Here is a 16,514-nt window from a genome sequence, read left to right as displayed (position 1 = left end):
GTATCAGAGTTAAAAACTCATGTATTAATGGACCCACACTACATTTTCATGTGACAAGAACTAATCAAATTTAGCTCATGCATGAGTAGGCTCACACTACTTAATCACATGACAAAAAGATAGACCTACACGTGATGAATGGTGTTAGGAAAAATATCCCACATTGAATGGCTCAGCCTGAACCTAATAAGGAGTGTTAAGAAAAATATCCCATATTTACTTAGTATTGAACTTGGGTTCAGTATTTGGACAACTCTCAACTCTTGAATTAACTTTTGAGTTGAATTAGGCCCATAGCCTTTTATACTTCTCACTAAAGTCTCTTCACTTCATTCTTAAGGTTGAAAGATTTACATACAAATCCTAAATATATTAAATTAATATTTTTTCTTGTTATAAAGTTTCTATTTTTATAACTTTAAACTACTATAATTTTCTCAAAAATATTTTTTATTAAAATTAAAATATAAACATAAATCATCGATTGGAGTGAGTGTAAAATATTTTTTATAATAATAATAATAATAATATATTTAAGTGTTTATTTAATTTTTTTAAAAAATAATAAATGAGTTAAATTGTAATTAATTATTTTAGTAATTTCAGTTTAAAAGAGGTTTTATAAGAAGTTTTGAAGGGTGTCAAAAACCCTACTCAATTTAAAATTTAGGGCCTTCGGAAAGCCCAACTTAAACTTGACTCCCATTATTATATGAGTGGAGCTATTGGCACCCCCACATTTTTCTTACAAAACTCCACTTTAAATAAAATTACAATTAAGGACAATTGAAAATTAAACACATATAATTTTTTTTTTCCAGCAAATTACTTAATTCTTAATAATCATTTAAAAAAAAAAATCCTATATGTTACTTCCCATTTAACTAAAATAAATTTTACAAATTTAGAATAATCTATTATTCTCTTTTAATTTCTTATTGATTAAATATTTTGATACTTAAAATTACTTTGAAATTATAATTTAAAATATGTGTTATTTCAGCCAATGATTAACACTAAAAAAATTATCACCCATATAACTTTTAAATTTATGTGTAGATTTAATAATAAAATTAAAAATAATTAAAAAATAGCACAATAATACTTTGAGTTTTAACAATAAAATAAATCAAATGAAAATTAAAAACTTAAAAAAGTGTATATAAAAAAAAAAGATATTTTCGAAAATAAAATAAATATGCCTAAAAGGATCCCTCTAAGTTACATGCATGTACCTTACAATTCTCTCACATGAATAGTGAGTGGACCCACATCATTCACTATTCATGTGAGAGGGGTGTAAGGTACATGCATGTAACTTAGCATTAGCCTAACTAAAAACGGAGTTTTATGAGGAGATGAGAGGGGTGCTAAAAGTCCAACTCTTATTATATTCAAGCACCCCTGTACTTTCTCATACGTGTATATCCCTTGTTGGGGAAACCCGGTATAAAAACTTTTTTAACTTACCCAAGCACTTGGATCCACATTGTTTAAGGCCTTCAAATTATCGTAATCAACTGTCTCCGAAGAAGCTCCAGCATTATCAACCTGCTCAAAGCATGAATAAAGATCACAAATACTTAAATGTTTCCGTGGAGCAATTAAATTGGGATCGAAAATGCAAATAATTAGTCGAGATGCCAAGCCTTCCACCTCCAGGCGCAAGCAGCTGCACAATCTCGAGGCCTATTAATCCTTTGAGCAACAGTTTTTGCCAACGAATGAACACCAACCATGCATTAACCGTAAGAAAAAGGGAAAAAATTTACTACACGAGATGCATACTTTTCTTTAGTTCCCATTGCCATACTGCTTTCGTGGACTGAATAGGAAACACTCACTTGGTCTGTTGAGAATATTAGCGAGCACTTGTCCACACTATAGAATTTGACAAAAAGGTAAGCATGGATGATGGATGGATGTATGGTCCAGGAATGTACCACGTTATCAAAAAATTCCAAAAGCAAGTTCAAATTCCTTTCATTGTAATTTCTTTCTTGCTGTCGCTCATGCTCACAGCACTGAAAGAAAGAAAGAAAGAAAGAAAGAAAGAAAGAAAGAAACTCAAATAAATAATTAAAAGGAAACAATGTCTGCTCTCTTAAGTTGTATGCAAATTCCAACATTGTTAATCCCATCAATAGCATCATCATCATCATCATCAATAACAACAAGAGAAAAGAAGCACCATCAATGTATTCACATTCCTACACATTCACTTAAACATCAACTACATTCTCAATCTCCAACTCCTAGAGTAATTAAGTGTTTCTCTAATAGGCAGAGTCAGTCCACCGAACAAGAATTTGAATTTGAATTCGAGAGACTGTTTTCTAATCTTAACCAAGCCACTTTGACGAGGGAATCTGGTAACTATTTTTTTTTTAATTCTATTTTTTTTTTTTTTTTGGTTTCTTATAGTTTCATTTGCTGAATCGATGCTTTAATGTTCTTTACAGGAAGTTTATCCAGTGCCATTTTTCTTGTTGCCGGCACAACAGTACGTTATTTATTTTGAAAATTCATATTGTTTAGGGTCTGTTTGGTATTGTGGTATTGTGTCTTGTAAGTCATAAGCCATAACTACTGTGAAATAAAAGCCTATGCTATGGTGTTTGGTAAGACATCTTTCAAATGAAAAATTTTTCAGTGAACAATTATAGAGTGAAATCACCTTAGCTTCTAAACTATAGTTGAAAGTGTTTACTAAGTAGTTTACAAATGTGTCCGCAACAGCAGTTCCAAACGGAGTCATAGTTTAATTATACTTTGGTGATTGAGTGGATGATTGTTTTTGATCAGGTAGGTGCTGGGATCCTGGCAATTCCTGCTGTGACTCAAGAAGCTGGATTTTTGGCCTCTGCAGTTGCTGTCATTCTTTGTTGGATTTTCATGGTAACTCATATATTAATGTTTTGAAATGAGATGTTTCGGCACATAATTACCATTCCTTTATTCCTGCAGGTTGTGACAGGATTGCTCATTGCTGAAGTCAATGTCAACACAATGTGTGAACTGGGTTCTGGTGGTGTATCATTGGTAAGTAGCTTTTTTCATATAGAAAAAAAAAACAAATTCTTAGTTGTTCACTTCTGGTTTATAGGGCTGATACAATTCATTTTCCCTCTGCGTTAATAATTCAGGTGTCAATGGCCATGAGAACTATTGGTACAGTTGGAGTTCAAATTGCAAGGTAGGCTGATATTTGTTTATGCTCATCTTCACGTCAATGTGTATGTGAATAAGCATTATGAAAGAGGAAGTAATATCTACATTCTTTTCTGATAATGTATTCTTATTCATCATTGTTTTATTCGGTGCTTCAAAATCGGCATATTATGAGCACGTCACGGTTGACGTGGATCAAGTTTCTTAAAACTAATGCGTCACATGAATCTTGATACTGATCTGAAACTGTTGCTTTTCCTTCATGTTGAAGCAGAGTGCATTGAGGAAAAAATTGATACCATATTCTTGACTTAACATTTTCCACAAAAAGATAACAACAGAAAAGATTAACAGATGGTGAACAGTCTCGTAAGATTCCAAGTTCTGTTGTTTTTATTGTATTATTTTCAGAATCAACAATCCTTATATACTAGATGGCAAAAGAAACCTTTACCATTATAATTGCTAAGGTGTATGAGATTGCGTAAAAACATTGTATTTTTTATATTGATGTACTATAAAATTCATTCTTGACTTGTAAAATGTTGTACACCTCTGAAACATAACGTTACATCCTCTCAGTGGTTGATTTATATAACAATTACTGCATTTTAAGATGTAATATAACTTTTTGATATCTGGTGAAAGCCATGTTTTGGATAGTTGAGGTTAGAACTTTTTTCAATTAGAACTATCCATGACTGTCCTTTTCTTGCTCTACCTTGGGGCATAACACCAAACTCAAAATCAGGCTTCGTATCCCAAAATGAAAGTAGGATTTGGAATATCATTTTTCTCTTTTCATCTTTCTCTCACACAATATTATTTTCTATAAATTCTTTGGTGAAGGAAATATGTATTTCACAGGCAGTGAGTATCTCATTCAACATGGAAGTTGAGTGCTGTAATTTGTTTCCAAGTATCCTTGAAAAGCAGAATTTTTTTTTTTTTTTTTTTCCGGTTGGTTGGTTTTACCAAACCTTCAGTAAAGCGGAAAATTTATCAAGGTTTCGCTTTTCAGCATATTTTCTCTAATGGAACTAATTTTGTACTTGACTGACTGCTGACAGAATAATTTGATGTTATTTCCATCTCAGCATTCGTTTTTTTTCTCTCTAATGTCTCATTTTGAATATTATGATGTCATTTACTGTTTTCTGATGATGCCAACTTATGTAAATTTGTTCTTTCCATTGTCATGAACCTTATTTTGACTCTTGAATTATTGAATCAATTACTCCTTACCTAGAAATGCAATCTGATCAGTGAGTTTTCTTATGATTATGTACATTCTGAACTACATTTCCCTGGCAGGTGAGTTTGTATTCGCACTACAGCACTTGGAAGACAATGAGCTGAGAGTCCTGGCCACCTATATGGCCTTGTACGGATTGGTGTGTATTATATTGTCAAGCTAAGATGGTTTGTTGTTTACTTGCAGCTGGTCATACATATTTATACACTACGCCCTTCTTGTTGCATATGTGGCTCGATCTTCAGATATTTTGACAAATTTTCTTGGCATTCCATTGTATGTACTAATTCTAATCCTCTTGTGTGCCGAAATTTGCACTGCCTTTTGTCTTTTTTTAAAATATAATTTCTTGATGAGTAATTTGTGGATTATATTTCAAGTATTATTGCATTTTTGTTAGGTGTTGATGGACAGCATTTTTATTGCAGATGGGAGAGTGCAACCTTATTCTCATTGATTTTGGGAGGCTTGTGCTACTTTGGAAGGTACTGTTGCTTTATTCCTGTTTTCTTGGATTTGATATTTCAAGTAAAGTCATTACATCTTCAATATCCATATGATAATTTAAATCATTTGGGTCCTCACTTAAAGATCAAATTGAAGAATATAGGGACAAGAAGTTTGAGAAAAGGGGAAACACTACAGAAAATTCAAAGTTGTTAAGACTTTTCTGTTAGTTACCATTGAGCTAAAAGTTTGAGTTATTAGGAAATGGTTCAATAGTAGGAATTTAGCTTTAATGGAGATCTCCATTACTAAAGCCTTGTTTTCTTTTTCTCCTTAAAAGCTTGTTATGGTTGCTTTAAAACATGTTGTTATACTGTTTAAAAGAGGAAGAGAAAAAACTTTGGATTAGCACTCTTGCAGTTGCGATTGAATATTTTCAACCATTTATTCCTTCTTCCTGTCATGATTTAGGCAATGAAGTGCAAATCTGAAGTAGCCAAGACTACCTAGTTCTAGTTTCACCGAGCTCCCTCAAACTCATTATGGCTTCACAATTTTCATTCCAATTATTTCTTCTTTTCATCTTCTCTTCATTTTTCTGCCTATTACTTTTAGAGAACCAGGTATGAAACACAAAAATAAATTCAACAGGAAATAGACTTAAACTCAATAAGGAATACGTATTCAATAAAAGAGAAATCATACACTAATTGGTCAAGGGATTGATTTGAAAACTTCATCTCCCTATCCCTATTATTTTTATGTGTATGAGCTATGTCACTGTTATCTAGCAAATTTACTCCTTGGCCTAGTTCACTTGGTTGTCAAAAGTTGAACTGAGGACCTGGTCCCATTCACAGAATGACATACCACTAGATAACACCACGAGTCTGGTTGCTTGATTAAGTTCTACATTGTCATCTTTTGCTAAGCTTTCAACACTATAATAAAACAACTACTAATAGATAGGTTAGTCAATGTATGAAAAGCATTAGACATTGAAATCTTGCGGGCTTAATGGAGGAAACCTGAGGTTCATGGACCTCATGAGATATTTAGCTATTAAATTCATGTTGCTTCTGTACAAAAATTATTACTTTTCTGTCTCTCTTGCCTGAATGAATGAATGCATCTATCAATTAAATTAGAACTGACTTTTCGCTTACCTATGATCGTAGCCAACGCTTTATTGGTGCTGCCAATGGGGCTTTGGTAGTTGGAATCATCATTTCATTCACAGCTCTCGTGGTAATTACACAACTTTTCATCATTTCAAATTCCATGTTCTTTGGGTTATGGCAGGTTATATAAAAACAATGAGTTTTATGTATGCCACTGGCATCTTTAAACAGAGGCTCATATTGAGCATGATCATATTAGCCAATTCTGCCTCCAGTGTGGGATGACTATATTTGCAAAGATCGTCTCCCAACTAAATATTGCTCTTTCTTATTCTTGCAAACTAAGATATTTGAAAGGTCTTAGCCAATTGTTTTATGTGAATCGAGAAAACTCTTCACGAAGGAATAACTACCAGAAATCTAGAAAAAAAAACTTTTTATAGGTATCGAGAATTGGTGAACCTCTATTAAATTTCCAAGAGAAGGGAGAGTAGCTAAGGTGGAAAAAAGGATCATGCTTTCTTATTTATTTATTTTCCTTCTTATGATGCTGGGGTTAAATAAAGATGTTAATGAGAAGTTTCTGGTACTCTATTCCTAAATTCATTGTTTCCTATCTTTGAGAAAAAAGATAGTAACATTTTGACATGGTAAATCAATTTGTTGCTTCTTTATAACTGGTTCGAACTTTAATGTTCAGCTATTCAAAACTAATTTTCTGATTTGCAGTAAAGAAGTCTTACGTGGCTAAGCTGTTGATAATTTTACTTCTTCCCAAAGTGAATAAGAAATGTTTCCAAATTTATGGAAAAATTAGCAGTCTATTTCATGACCTCTAGTCTCATCTATTTTTTATGATTCGTCTATATGTACTTTCACTTTTATACATTGATCACAGTCCAAACTGATATTTTCTGGTGGAAAGTTTACTTATGCGCACGTGATAATATAGAGAAAGCTTTCTCTCTTAGTTTGTTGCCTCTGGAGACCTGCAATGGAATGCTCTTCTGAAAGCCAACTTTGAAGCCGTTCCTATGAGTATACCCATAATTGCACTTTCATTTGTTTACCAGGTAACATCCGTACATCCTCAACCTGCAGTAATGCAGTATTGAAGCAGTCATAACGTATTATATCTGCTTTGTTCAGAATGTAGTGCCTGTCCTTTGTACAAATCTTGAAGGAAACCTTTCAAAAGTAAGGTGACAGATCTTTCCATCTCACTTTTCCTTGATTCTGAAATATAATACTATTTGATCATCTGGTTTATTTTTATTGTGAAATAACGCATATTATCATCACAGTTTTGCTTGTCATGAAGAAATTTTAATTATCAAGTTAAAATAACAACTTATGAAGTTAAATAGTTAGTTAAATGTTTTTGTCATCCTTTCAAAAATAGCAGGACTAGGCTAAATAGTTTTGTTAATTCTTAAGTAATGATTGATTCAAAGCTTATACTTGCATTGGAATCACTTCCATTTTATATGAATGACAGCAGCTTTTTGTGCTTTCCAGATATTTTATAGCTATCTGTAAAGAGAATGATTGTAATCATGTACAGAAATTATCTGATGGTAACTTCCAACAAGCTTTAGATGGAAGAGATTTAAATCACAGCTAGTTAGGAAAGAGGCGAGGAACTTTCTTAAACCAACTTTTTTTTTTGTGCGTAAATCAACTTAGCTTGAATTTGTCTTAGGTCCCATGCAGCCCAGCCACGTCACACTTCCAAATGCAATTGAAGTTAAAATTGAGTTAAAAAGTCTTGTTGCTTGGCAGCTACAGCAGTTCTACCAAACAGGTTTTATTATGGGTCTGTCACATTCCAAAACAAAACCCATGATGTACTAAACAGAAATATATGATTTCGTTTCAGATTCAAATTTAAAATCCTGGGCCACAGTTTATATTCATATCTTGCTGTTTATAGCGGACATGACTTGTCATCTATCTTTATCTTTACCAATATTTTTTTAAAATTTTGAGCCACTGTGTTATCACCTAACAGGGGTTTTTAATCCTTGGGTTCTTTCTTTTCCAGGACTGCAATTGTTGTGGGCACATCTATACCCCTTGGTTTATTTCTTGTCTGGAATGCTGTTATTCTAGGATCTATTTCAGGTCTTGAAATGAGCTCAGGTCAGATTGTTGACCCAATCCAACAATTACGATCTTCCAATGGGGCTGTTGGAGTGAGTTTCCTTCCAAAATCTTATTGCTTTTGAACCAAACTTCAATCTAACTCAAACATAAAGGATTTACTGTGATGAAATTTCTTATTGTGCAGCCTATTATAGAGGTTTTCTCATTTCTTGCAATTGCAACATCTTATATTGGATTTATACTAGGCCTGTCTGATTTCCTTGCCGACTGTGAGTGGTCCTCATTCTTTCAAATTAGATTGATGTCTATTTGACTTTATTTATTGTGCTCTTTTCTGCTGCTAGTTCCTCCTTATCACCCCGGCAACATGCCTACTCATTGTACTAGGAAATTATTGACAGCAGAAACAAATTACTGATATTAAGAAAAAATAATTATGTTTTCTAAAGCACAACCTTGATAAGTAGATTCGAGTTTTAACTTTTCCCAACAGAATTTTGTACTCAAAAGTCTTGCACTTGCACTGCTTGTCTTCTGCAATGTGTCGATGAAAAGCTGTTATCAAGTGTCTTGGGTTTCACTTGTGGGAGATATCTGGTGTTGGTCATGGGAAGTGTCAAAAAGACAAAGGCCATAACTGTACAAATATGCATATTGGCATCGTATGTTGTGGAATTAGTTTGCAGAATGGTGCTTTTGTTTTCTTAATCATTCGTAAAAATGCATCAAATAGGGAAGCAATGCCATTATAACAGGCATATGGATTCAATTAATGTATATTAGATTTCATATTATGCATATTGTCTGACTGGTTAATGTGTATGAAGTTGCAAAGGTTTAATAACACATTTCTTGAATTAAAAGGTCTTCGTACATATAGGGTCTTTCATTGGTTAGTACTTTACAAGATTCAAATGGAAATTTACACTATTCATGTTTATAAAGTTTTCCCACTTTCAGAAGATTCTTTACTCTCTTCATTTCTGTAAATATTCAGTGCTGAAACTCCCATCTGGTCAAAGCAGTCCTCAGCCCTACTTGCTGACTCTGATTCCACCATTGGTACTGTCATTGTTAGATCCTGAAATATTTTTCAAAGCCCTAGATTTTGCTGGGACGTATGGAGGTATCACTGCTCCATTCTTTTCTTTTGTATATGATTCCTTTTCGGATTCATGTTCCACGCACTGATGTTTGGAGCTTTTGTACATGCTGCAGACATTGACAATTCAGTTACTATATATCTCTGTGTTTCATTATTAATGAGCTGCAATTTTTTTTTTTTTTTTGGGGCTAGTGTTGGTGCTGTTTGGAATTCTTCCGGCTGTAATGTCATGGTCAGATAGGTACTCCAGTTCGTCGCCATCAATGACAATACCACGAATTGTTCCCCGAGGAAAGCTCACTCTATCCCTTGTGATTGGAGTTGCAGGATACATAATTCTTTCAGAAATACTGGAGAAGTTTGGCCTCCCATGAATGCCAGGGATTTGTTGCATAGAGTAACTAAAATCACGGGAAATTCTGGTTCTGATCCAAGAGTTATGATACAAATTACCCTGCTTTGTTCTGCAAATTGTATTTATATATGTAAGTGTTAAAAGTGGTTTGTACAAAATAAAATACAGAGATCGCTGATGAAGATTAGTATAGAAAAGTAATTATCTAAAGCTTTAGGGAGGCTAATTTGTAAATTCTTGACGATGAGATTGAATTTGGTAACAAAGGTCGAATGGCTGTTGGTGTGAAGCATTCAGCAGTATTTGGTAGGGTATGTGAATTTTTGAAATGATAAATTTAAATGCCTTCGTCTCTCTCTCTCTCTCCCCCCTTCATTATCAAACTATGAACTGACACCTTCTAAGCCAAAGCCAACAACCTCCTCATCTACGAAAGCCGCCAGGTTTTGTTCGATTGGGGAAAAAAATCCAAAGAGATAAACCTAATATATTATAATCTATTTACTCTATTGAGTTTTATAATATGTGGTGTTCCTAAAGCGGGGTAAAAGAGTAATTGCATGTTTTAAAATCCTACGATTATCCTGAAAATAAGCGCATCTCTTTCTAGAACCTGGCGTGAATCTTATGATTCTGGGTGTAACTGGCATGCATGTCACTAACCAAGCAGAGAAGGCCAGGCCGGGGGTACTCTTCAGCATTATTGTGATGCATTTAGTTGAAAATGAAAGAAATTTAGGAATAATAAATAAAAAGCAAGCATACATAAAGCCATTTAAGATTTTGACAGACCATTCTAGGGGTGTACCATCTTTAGTGATTCAAGGTTATGCAATTGGAGCCAGAAGTTGAGGGCAATAGTGTACCATCATATAAATAGGCCCGTTACAAAACAATATTACATCCCATTCTTCATGTGCATTAAAATTTTAAAACACATCCTCCATATTTGGTATACATCATCAGAGTCTTCTATGATATTAGTGAGGCAATGAATAATATAAAGAAGTATATCAAGGAAATTTGAAAGATCATTTTGTCATTTCTTCTCAATTTAGCAACGGAAAATGCAGGCCAAGCAAAACCATTAAAAACCAGAACACAATTAAAACGACAAAAACTAAATTGCAGCCAAAAATGGCTGCACTATAAGGCAAAACAGTGAGAGGATTCTTAAATTTTATTGAAGGCAACGATGTCGCAGCTCTGAACATACTCATTGCAGGGCTCAACTGTGAGGTGTTCCTCTATGAGTGAATCCACAGAAACAAGATCATCAATGATTGTCATCATGATCTGCATCTTCTTAATCCCATAACCGACTGGGACCAATTTTGCTGTGACAAATTCAATGCAAGAATATTCATGTTAAATGTTGTTTAGTCATGTCTATTATAAATAAAATTAGTAAAATAAGTTGATAATAAATAAAAACACATACATGCTCCCCAAAAGAGACCCGGCATCTCAACACTCCTAACTGCCTCTTCTAGCTTTTTCATGTCTGTCTCGTCATCCCAAGGCTTTACATCCAAAAGTACCGATGATTTTCCACCTAAAATGGTATAAAAGGCAATCAATAACGGCAAGGACGTTGCAGCAGGAAGCAAAAGTTATATTATTATCCCGACAGTTTCAATGTTGTTTAATCACACAAATCAGATATAAAGAGAAGAAATTATACTCTCTTTCTTCTTGGATGATTGCTTTTTAGCAGCCTCCCTCTCCTCTGCTGCTTTCTTATCCTCCTCAGTCTCATCTCCGAAGAGATCCAAATCATCATCATCACCACCTCCAGCAGCAGCCTGATTACAATGGAAAAAAAACATTAAAACACTCCAACAAATTTCAGTCAATTATCGTACTTGTCGATTGCTCCAATACACAGCAAAATTACAGCTTTATCACAATATAGAAGCACATTGTGAAGTTCACATGGAGACAAAACCACTCAACACAAATCAAATTAGTCTAATTAGTGATACATTAAATAAGAGCATGAAATTATACATACAGGCTTGGCTGCGGCGGCGTCAACTGGAGCACCTTTGCCATCAACTCTCACACCAACGGCTTTGCCAGGGAAGCTGCCGATGCCAATAATTAACATTAGTGTAATTAATATTATAACAATTAAATTATATTGTAGCAGCAGGAGAAGAAAAAGAAAAGACAAACCTTGGGGCGATATGTGAAGAAACGCTGTCGTACCACCTGCTGGCGTTGGGGAAAGAATCAGCAGGTTTCACCAAAACGGCAGCGTAGACCTTGATGTCATCTTTTGTCAGTTGATTACCGGAGATATAAGATTTCCCAGAAAGATACTGATCAAGAGACTTAAGGCCTGACTCTGTGTGGAGATCTGAAAAGGTGATGGCCATTTTAGTCTTCAAGGCAGAGGCAAGAAGATGCGCACAACTTCAACACAGGATAATCGCTTCCTACTTTTGCGATTGATATTTATGTGTGTGTGTTATATATATGCCCCTCAAAACCCTAAATCGGATTCGAATATACTCAAGTCAAGCGGCGAAGTGAAGTTCACTCTTTTAACTTTCATTTAAATTAAAACAAAAGGTAAAAGTACAAATCTCCCCCTCAAATTTGGCCACAAGAACACTTGGGTGGCGTTTATTTTTTTATTTGAAATCTGAATAGACCTGAATTAATTTAAATTTTAAATAGATCTGAATATTTAAATTTGAATAATATGTTTATTTTTTCGTCTGAATCTTAAAAAATAATTATTAAGTTGTTTTTTTTTATTTAAAAAACTGAAAATATGTACTTTTACATTTGCATCCTTATTAAATTTGAATATCAAATAAATAATATATTAAATACCATAATATTTTAACATTTATAAGTAAAACTATATTCGAGTGAATACATAATGATTTTGAAATTTTAATATATAAAATATCATAAATTTCAAATTTTATCGTATATAATATAAGAAAGAAAAAACTAATAAGATACTTGAAACAATTGATTTGTCATTTCATCTCGAAGTTGCACATGTAATTTTGATCTTCAATACTTGAGGAGTTGATACCAAAGTGAGAAGGGATTTCATGACGGTTAAAAAAATAATGATGAGATTATTATGTGGGTTAATTTTCTATGAGTGAGTTTTGGGATAAACACGAAAAATAAATCATAAAGCATGGATATTTTTGACATTAGAAAATAATTAACTTAATTCAGATGTCTCTATTAAGTAAAAAGCCAAAAAAATTGGCTTATTTTATAAAGTCAAAATTATGTAAAAAGTTTTATTAAGTTATAAAAACAAACACCTCTAATTAACTTTATTAATTAAATTAAGTCACTTTAAGTCATTAAGTTAAAAAACAAACGTCACCTTAGTTTCAAAGTTAGCAGACAATGCTGCTTTTCTCTATTATACCTATGGCTAAGTGGAAACTGCCAAGGTCAATAAATTCCTACCTCAATATTATGTGGAGGTAAATATCTCCTCACATAGTCAGATTTATTGGGTAGACTAAATATTCATGAGAGTAAAAATTTTAACTGCATTAGATTTCATTTAATTTAAGATTGTCTCTATAGATACTTTAAATGTAAATATCAAAAGTTTGTAACTTAGGAATATCTGAAAAAGAAAGTTATGAGGTAGAACATTACTACTAATGATTATGTTTGCTTCAATTTCTAGACTCTTCTCTTTATTAACCTTTAAATTTTGTGGTTAATGCGTTTCCGAGTCATGTCTTTAGACATCTCTACTTTCTCATATGTGTACATAATGGAAGTTACTGGAGGTTCGTTGTAAGTAAAAAGATAAAAAAAATTGGCCTGATAAACATCAAATAAATTTCATGCAATTAAAAGAAAAATTAAATAATGAAACGAGAAGAAAGAGAGAAAATAGTTAAGATGAAATTCTTGACGAAAATACAAATGTGTCCTTTTTTAAGAATTCATCGGATTTGAGTTAATCTGAGTTGATGGAACACAAAATTGTTGCTCATTCGTATATGCCAGATCTTTTGTGATCACTAAGAGCACAATTTACGTATTATCTTCTTTAGCTTGGGCCTGCAGGCTGCAGCGATTGTATTTGTATCACGTCTAAGCAGCTTTATTTGCTCTATGCTCGGATTTAATTTGACCGCTTAATGCTGGATATGGCTCTTTAAGCTTTCACCTCCTTTGTGAATGAAAGCACCAAGTGTCTATTATCGTAAGATGATGAGCAGGAAGTGTTTGTACGCTAGCTGTCCTCTTATGAGCTGCAAAGATTTATCCAGTGCAAAGCGACTTATCAATGACAATGTGCAAAGTGACTTCGTTTCAAAGGGGCGGGGGCAGAGGTAGTGGCATCATGAAAAGTTCGAAGATGATCAAACACATTTCAAATCACCAGGACAAGAACAATGCAAACCTTGAAAGACCATCCAAGGGCGAAGAATCCAGGAATGGAATAGTAGTATTGCAGCTGGCACTTCAAAGGTGGGAAACAGAAACGTTCACCTTAATATTGACTTGGAAGAGAACCTGGAGTACTTAAAGGCCATGCCAAATCCTTCTGCCGGTACTTAAAGTGGCTAACATCGCCTCTGAACGCGATGCATGAAAAATACCCTGTCCCTCCTGGTAATACAGACTCCTCCCTGCTAAAAAATCATCGCGGCTGCAACTCTAAATAGGCAAAATCCAATTCAAAAGAATTGAGAAACAATTTGCCTGATAGACAAATTGTTTGCATATAGAATGGCAAAGTTAAACCAAAAACTAAAGAGATAAAGTAGAAAGAGATTAATCTTGTATATATATTACAGACCAAAGGTCATTTCAATTATTTTTCACACAGTTATAAAAGTTGCGCTGAGTTGCAGCTACTACCATAAATAATCGACACATAACTTGCAAAAGATTAAAGAACCAAACTCATAAATCCGGTTACATTTATTTTTATATTCTGAACATGGTTATAGCTCCATTCTTATTGATACTGTCTCTTTGTTTGATCCATTGCAAGCTACACGTAGATGTCATCTTCAGTCACCTGAAATTAAAAGGTACAATGAATACCAATTGTTGAACTATGCCAAGCGCATCTCTGCAAATAGTCAAATACATATACAAAAGTTCAAAATATTTAACTCTCTACATGGTCCAAAACCAAAAGCTTTAGAGGTATAATAATGTCTTATTTGGTATTAAGGTACTGTAACTTAAAAATTGCTATGAAATAAATATTAATACTACGTGGTAAGTACGATTTTACATAATAATTTCGACAAAAATACTGGAGATATTATCACTAGCTTTTATCATATAAAATTAGCTTGTCTTGTAAACTACAAAAGACATTGTTTACCAAATCCTTTAGTGTCTCCAAGTACAATAATAAATTAATCTCCGCTAGAATAGCAGAAACTCTCAGATCCATACCCAAGGCAACTCGATGACTTGCATATGCAATGAAAACAATTACAATCGAAAACCCAATTTCAGCAAAGGTATGGGCTTCGCTGAAATTTGCTCTAATTCTATGATAATTTTACGTGTTGGCCCCTAAGGTCTAAGTTTCTAATGTTCTTAGATCCTTAAGTTTGTTGTTTCCCCATTATAAAACCCCATAATGTAAAAAAGAAAAAAAATGGTCGTACGGTACCACAAGCTAAGCGGTTGAGGAGTGAGACTGAGCCACAGTATTGAATTCTTTCAACTCCTTGAATTGCATCCAAGGCTTCTCCCAGACCTTAGCTTCAAAAAGTTTCTTCTGACCTCCTTCAACAGCCTCCAAGGTGATGTCGTACAGAGTCCCTGAAACCACTTGCTGCTTCGCACTTACAACTTTTACAAATTGCAGATTTGAATTCTACCCAAAAAAAAAAGAAAAAAAAATCAATCAACAAAATTCATCAATTGATGATCAGCAAAACAATTGATCTCCAAAATCGTTATCGTCCACAAACAGACCCCAACCCTAAGTACCTACCTGCTTCTTGTTATGCTCATCCACAGCGAAGCGTGCGAGATTAACGATCTCCTGATTGTTGGCTGTTGCTTCAACCTCACGAACACCGCCTACTGTAGCCATTGTTTTCTGCGTAAGTCTGATGATAAAGCGATGAGAAAGATTTTAAGTTGTTGTGTTTTTCTACTTTCCTTATGGAGCGAGAGACAAGGGCGACGCACAATTTGAATCGTCTCCATCGTTAGTTGTTTACTCAAGTCATCGTCATCACACACGTGGCTTGGCTCGTACTTGTTTTATCCTATCACGCAGAGATATTCTAGTGTACAATTTTATCACGTGGTTATACAACAAATAAATAATATTATAATAAAATTAAGTTTAATTATATATTATGGAAACAGCTGATCGTGATTCATTTCATGCAGCGGCAGAGAGTAGTACTATTGTTAATCTAAACTTCGTTCGTATATTCCGACTTTCTTCCCTTACCACATGGCAACCCTCAAGAATACATCACTTTGCGTAATTGTTAAGCATTTGGAGAGTCAACGAAGCAAAATGGACGTTACCTATTATTCTGTTTTCGCATTGACGGACAAATTGCAATGTAGGCGGTGGCTTTGGTAAACACAGTAATAAATAAAATATTCTATTAATTGAATAATATATAAGTTAGTCTTTCAAAAAATAATAATAAGGATTGGGCTTGGCATACAAAGGCCATAGGCTCCATATGGGCTTGGCTTCCCCTGCAAGGCCTACGGCCTTCATGTGCCTATGGGCCGTGGCTTGCACGGCCTTCCCTTCGTTTGCTTGGCTTTGCCTCGCCAGTCGCCACCACCTTTGCCTCAACCTTCGCATTGCCTTGGCTTTCCTTGACCTCTCTTGCCTTTTCGTGCGTTGGCTACTTGGGTTGGCCATTTGTGGCGCAAAAGAGAATAAACACGGTTATTCTTATTTCTCGCACAAACGAAATTGCACGGGCGAGGTTAACTATGGGC

General features: G+C 34.1%; 3 protein-coding genes across 6 annotated transcripts; 1 reads left to right on the top strand and 2 right to left on the bottom strand.

Annotated features, from left to right (window-relative positions):
- The first annotated feature begins 1,995 nt into the window (after positions 1 to 1,995).
- LOC102619274 (uncharacterized) lies at positions 1,996 to 9,849 on the top strand. Of its 3 annotated transcripts, XM_006470437.4 has the most exons (14): positions 1,998 to 2,372; positions 2,463 to 2,503; positions 2,806 to 2,898; positions 2,968 to 3,042; positions 3,147 to 3,196; positions 4,613 to 4,702; positions 4,855 to 4,911; positions 6,052 to 6,121; positions 6,966 to 7,067; positions 7,144 to 7,196; positions 8,039 to 8,189; positions 8,285 to 8,369; positions 9,098 to 9,226; positions 9,398 to 9,849. In XM_006470437.4, the coding sequence occupies exons 1-14, from the start codon at positions 2,093 to 2,095 to the stop codon at positions 9,577 to 9,579; spliced, it is 1,458 nt and encodes a 485-aa protein (XP_006470500.2). In that variant the 5' UTR covers positions 1,998 to 2,092; the 3' UTR covers positions 9,580 to 9,849. The 3 variants fall into 3 exon arrangements, 2 of the variants coding, with proteins under 2 accessions (XP_052291067.1, XP_006470500.2); XR_008052391.1 differs by lacking the exon at positions 8,285 to 8,369 and having other exon boundaries at positions 1,996 to 2,372; positions 9,398 to 9,411; XM_052435107.1 differs by lacking the exons at positions 8,285 to 8,369; positions 9,398 to 9,849 and having other exon boundaries at positions 1,996 to 2,372; positions 9,098 to 9,235.
- Positions 9,850 to 10,573: 724 nt separating this feature from the next.
- On the bottom strand, positions 10,574 to 12,030 carry LOC102619566 (elongation factor 1-beta). The gene is made up of 5 exons (XM_006470438.4): positions 11,739 to 12,030; positions 11,575 to 11,647; positions 11,245 to 11,365; positions 11,002 to 11,115; positions 10,574 to 10,897 (listed from the first exon to the last, which is right to left on the bottom strand). Exons 1-5 carry the CDS (start codon positions 11,939 to 11,941, stop codon positions 10,734 to 10,736), a joined length of 675 nt encoding a protein of 224 aa, XP_006470501.2. The 5' UTR covers positions 11,942 to 12,030; the 3' UTR covers positions 10,574 to 10,733.
- A 2,297-nt stretch (positions 12,031 to 14,327) lies between these two features.
- LOC102619852 (cysteine proteinase inhibitor-like) lies at positions 14,328 to 15,755 on the bottom strand. 2 transcript variants are annotated; one of them, XM_025095413.2, is made up of 3 exons: positions 15,532 to 15,755; positions 15,200 to 15,411; positions 14,328 to 14,592 (listed from the first exon to the last, which is right to left on the bottom strand). In XM_025095413.2, exons 1-2 carry the CDS (start codon positions 15,631 to 15,633, stop codon positions 15,211 to 15,213), a joined length of 303 nt encoding a protein of 100 aa, XP_024951181.2. In that variant the 5' UTR covers positions 15,634 to 15,755; the 3' UTR covers positions 14,328 to 14,592; positions 15,200 to 15,210. The 2 variants fall into 2 exon arrangements, with proteins under 2 accessions (XP_024951181.2, XP_006470502.2); XM_006470439.2 differs by having other exon boundaries at positions 15,205 to 15,411.
- Between the last annotated feature and the right edge of the window lie 759 nt (positions 15,756 to 16,514).

This window comes from Citrus sinensis, chromosome 2 (assembly GCF_022201045.2).
Source record: "Citrus sinensis cultivar Valencia sweet orange chromosome 2, DVS_A1.0, whole genome shotgun sequence".
Classification (NCBI taxonomy): domain Eukaryota; kingdom Viridiplantae; phylum Streptophyta; class Magnoliopsida; order Sapindales; family Rutaceae; genus Citrus; species Citrus sinensis.
This window is presented reverse-complemented; position numbering and strand designations above follow the sequence as displayed.